General features: G+C 52.3%; 1 protein-coding gene across 1 annotated transcript in view; it reads right to left on the bottom strand.

Moving 5' to 3' along the window:
- The window catches only part of HMCES (5-hydroxymethylcytosine binding, ES cell specific), a gene marked incomplete at its 5' end in the record, with an annotated part of 9658 nt that extends 7966 nt beyond the window's left edge, over positions 1-1692 (bottom strand). Inside the window, one exon of the mRNA XM_025196805.1 lies at positions 1606-1692. Coding sequence (XP_025052590.1) covers positions 1606-1692 — 87 coding nt within the window. The remainder of the gene's footprint in view (positions 1-1605) is intronic.
- Positions 1693-1699: the final 7 nt, after the last annotated feature.

Here is a 1699-nt window from a genome sequence, read left to right as displayed (position 1 = left end):
AAGATGACCCGTTTCAGCATTGAAACAGAGCGTGTCCTACTGTCACTAAATCATGAAGGAGCAGAGACAAGAGCTGAATAAAGATGACTGAAGTAGCAGATGTTTCCCGGAGCTCATGATGTAATGCTTCAAGCTTCGGCACTGTAATCTCATCAACTATTGCAGGGGATGACATGGGGTTTTGATTAGAGCACGCAGGCGGGAAGGTGAAGGGGAAGTGGTTTTCAAATGTCACATTTTAAGACATGAATGTACTTGTAATTTTTAAATTTGCACGCGCGCTTTGATTTGGGACCTGAAAGAGATGGAGCATTTTGCAGGGTCACCTTTAAACACCTGTGTAAAACCTTTGCAGCAGGGAGGCGATTCCTGACATTTCAGCAGAGATCTCATATTACTTTTTCTTTTTTTTCTTTTTTTTACTGTAGAAGGAGCGCACACTGAAGCACACACCACAAACATGGCAAACAGGGGTACTGGTCCTGCAAACATCCTGTGAAGTGAACGTTAACGGTAGGAGCCTGGGGACACACAAAACGGAAAGCAAACCACTCTTGCTCAGAGACTGCAGGATTCAAACTGTAATGCTCCCCAATGAATGTAAAGATGTTGATATCAAATTGGTCAGCAACCAGTTGTGAACTTGTCACTCCCTTCTAACTACTGGTCGCTGAACAGAACGTACCAGAAAAGCTACAGAAATGTAAATCCCGTTTCATCTCAAGGCTTGCAGTAGCAATCTGATGAGTAAATGCAAAGAATATTACTCAGCTATGATGTTTCTCTAATACCCTAATATATTAATATCTAATAATATATGGGAGACATAAAACAGCTGCAATATTATTAATAAATAGGAAAGGTGCAACCCCAGATGGTCAAAACCTGCCAAAGCAATTTGAAACCCATGAAACATACTTGAACTAAGACTTAAAACAGTGATTCTCAACCAGGGTGCCCCACTGTTAGGTTTGCAATCATGCCCCGCAAAATAAACCCAGAGACTGCCAACAGACACCCATAGCTGTGGTCTTTCTGAGGTCTTTGCAGGAGAAAAACTGCTCGATTTCCCCAGAGTCAAAAAAAGCATGGAAAAACGAAGAGCTGGTGGTTTCCGAGGGGTGCCTCGAGTCTGAAAAGGGCCGAGAACCTCTGACTTGAAACCAGGTCTCTGCGGTTCCCACCGAAACAACAGGAGAGCCCAGCACCTGGGCAGCAGCGGAGCCGGACGCGGGTCCCCAACGCCTGCTCCCGCACAGAGGAAGGCGACGGTGCGGCGCCCTGAGCGATGGACCCCGCCGCCCGCTGCAGGGGCAAGCGGAGAGTTCAGAGAAGACTTCGGGCGGGGGGAGCGGGGCAAGGAAGCGCGAGAAGCCCAACTGCGCCCCGAGGGCTCTCCCCAACTGCTCCCTTGGTCTAGGGAAGACATCGCCTCTCCCCAGAGTGCAGGCCCGCCTTCAACTGGGACGGCTCAGGAGAAAGGGGAAGGGGAAGGGAAAAGGGAAGGGGAAGGGGAGGCCTCGCGGGCGGGCCGGGGGCTCGGGCCCACCCAGGAGCGGGCGTGGGGGCCCGGCGGAGGGCAGGGGAGGGGAGCGGGGCGGTCACCTGGTGCAGGTGGCGGCGGGCCAGCAGCACGGGCCCGTAGGCCTGGGGCCCGCGGTTGTAGGCGGGACCGTGGCGCTGCGGGGTCCCCCCCACC

This window comes from Alligator sinensis, unplaced genomic scaffold, assembly GCF_000455745.1.
Source record: "Alligator sinensis unplaced genomic scaffold, ASM45574v1 scaffold839_1, whole genome shotgun sequence".
Lineage (NCBI taxonomy): Eukaryota > Metazoa > Chordata > Crocodylia > Alligatoridae > Alligator > Alligator sinensis.
This window is presented reverse-complemented; position numbering and strand designations above follow the sequence as displayed.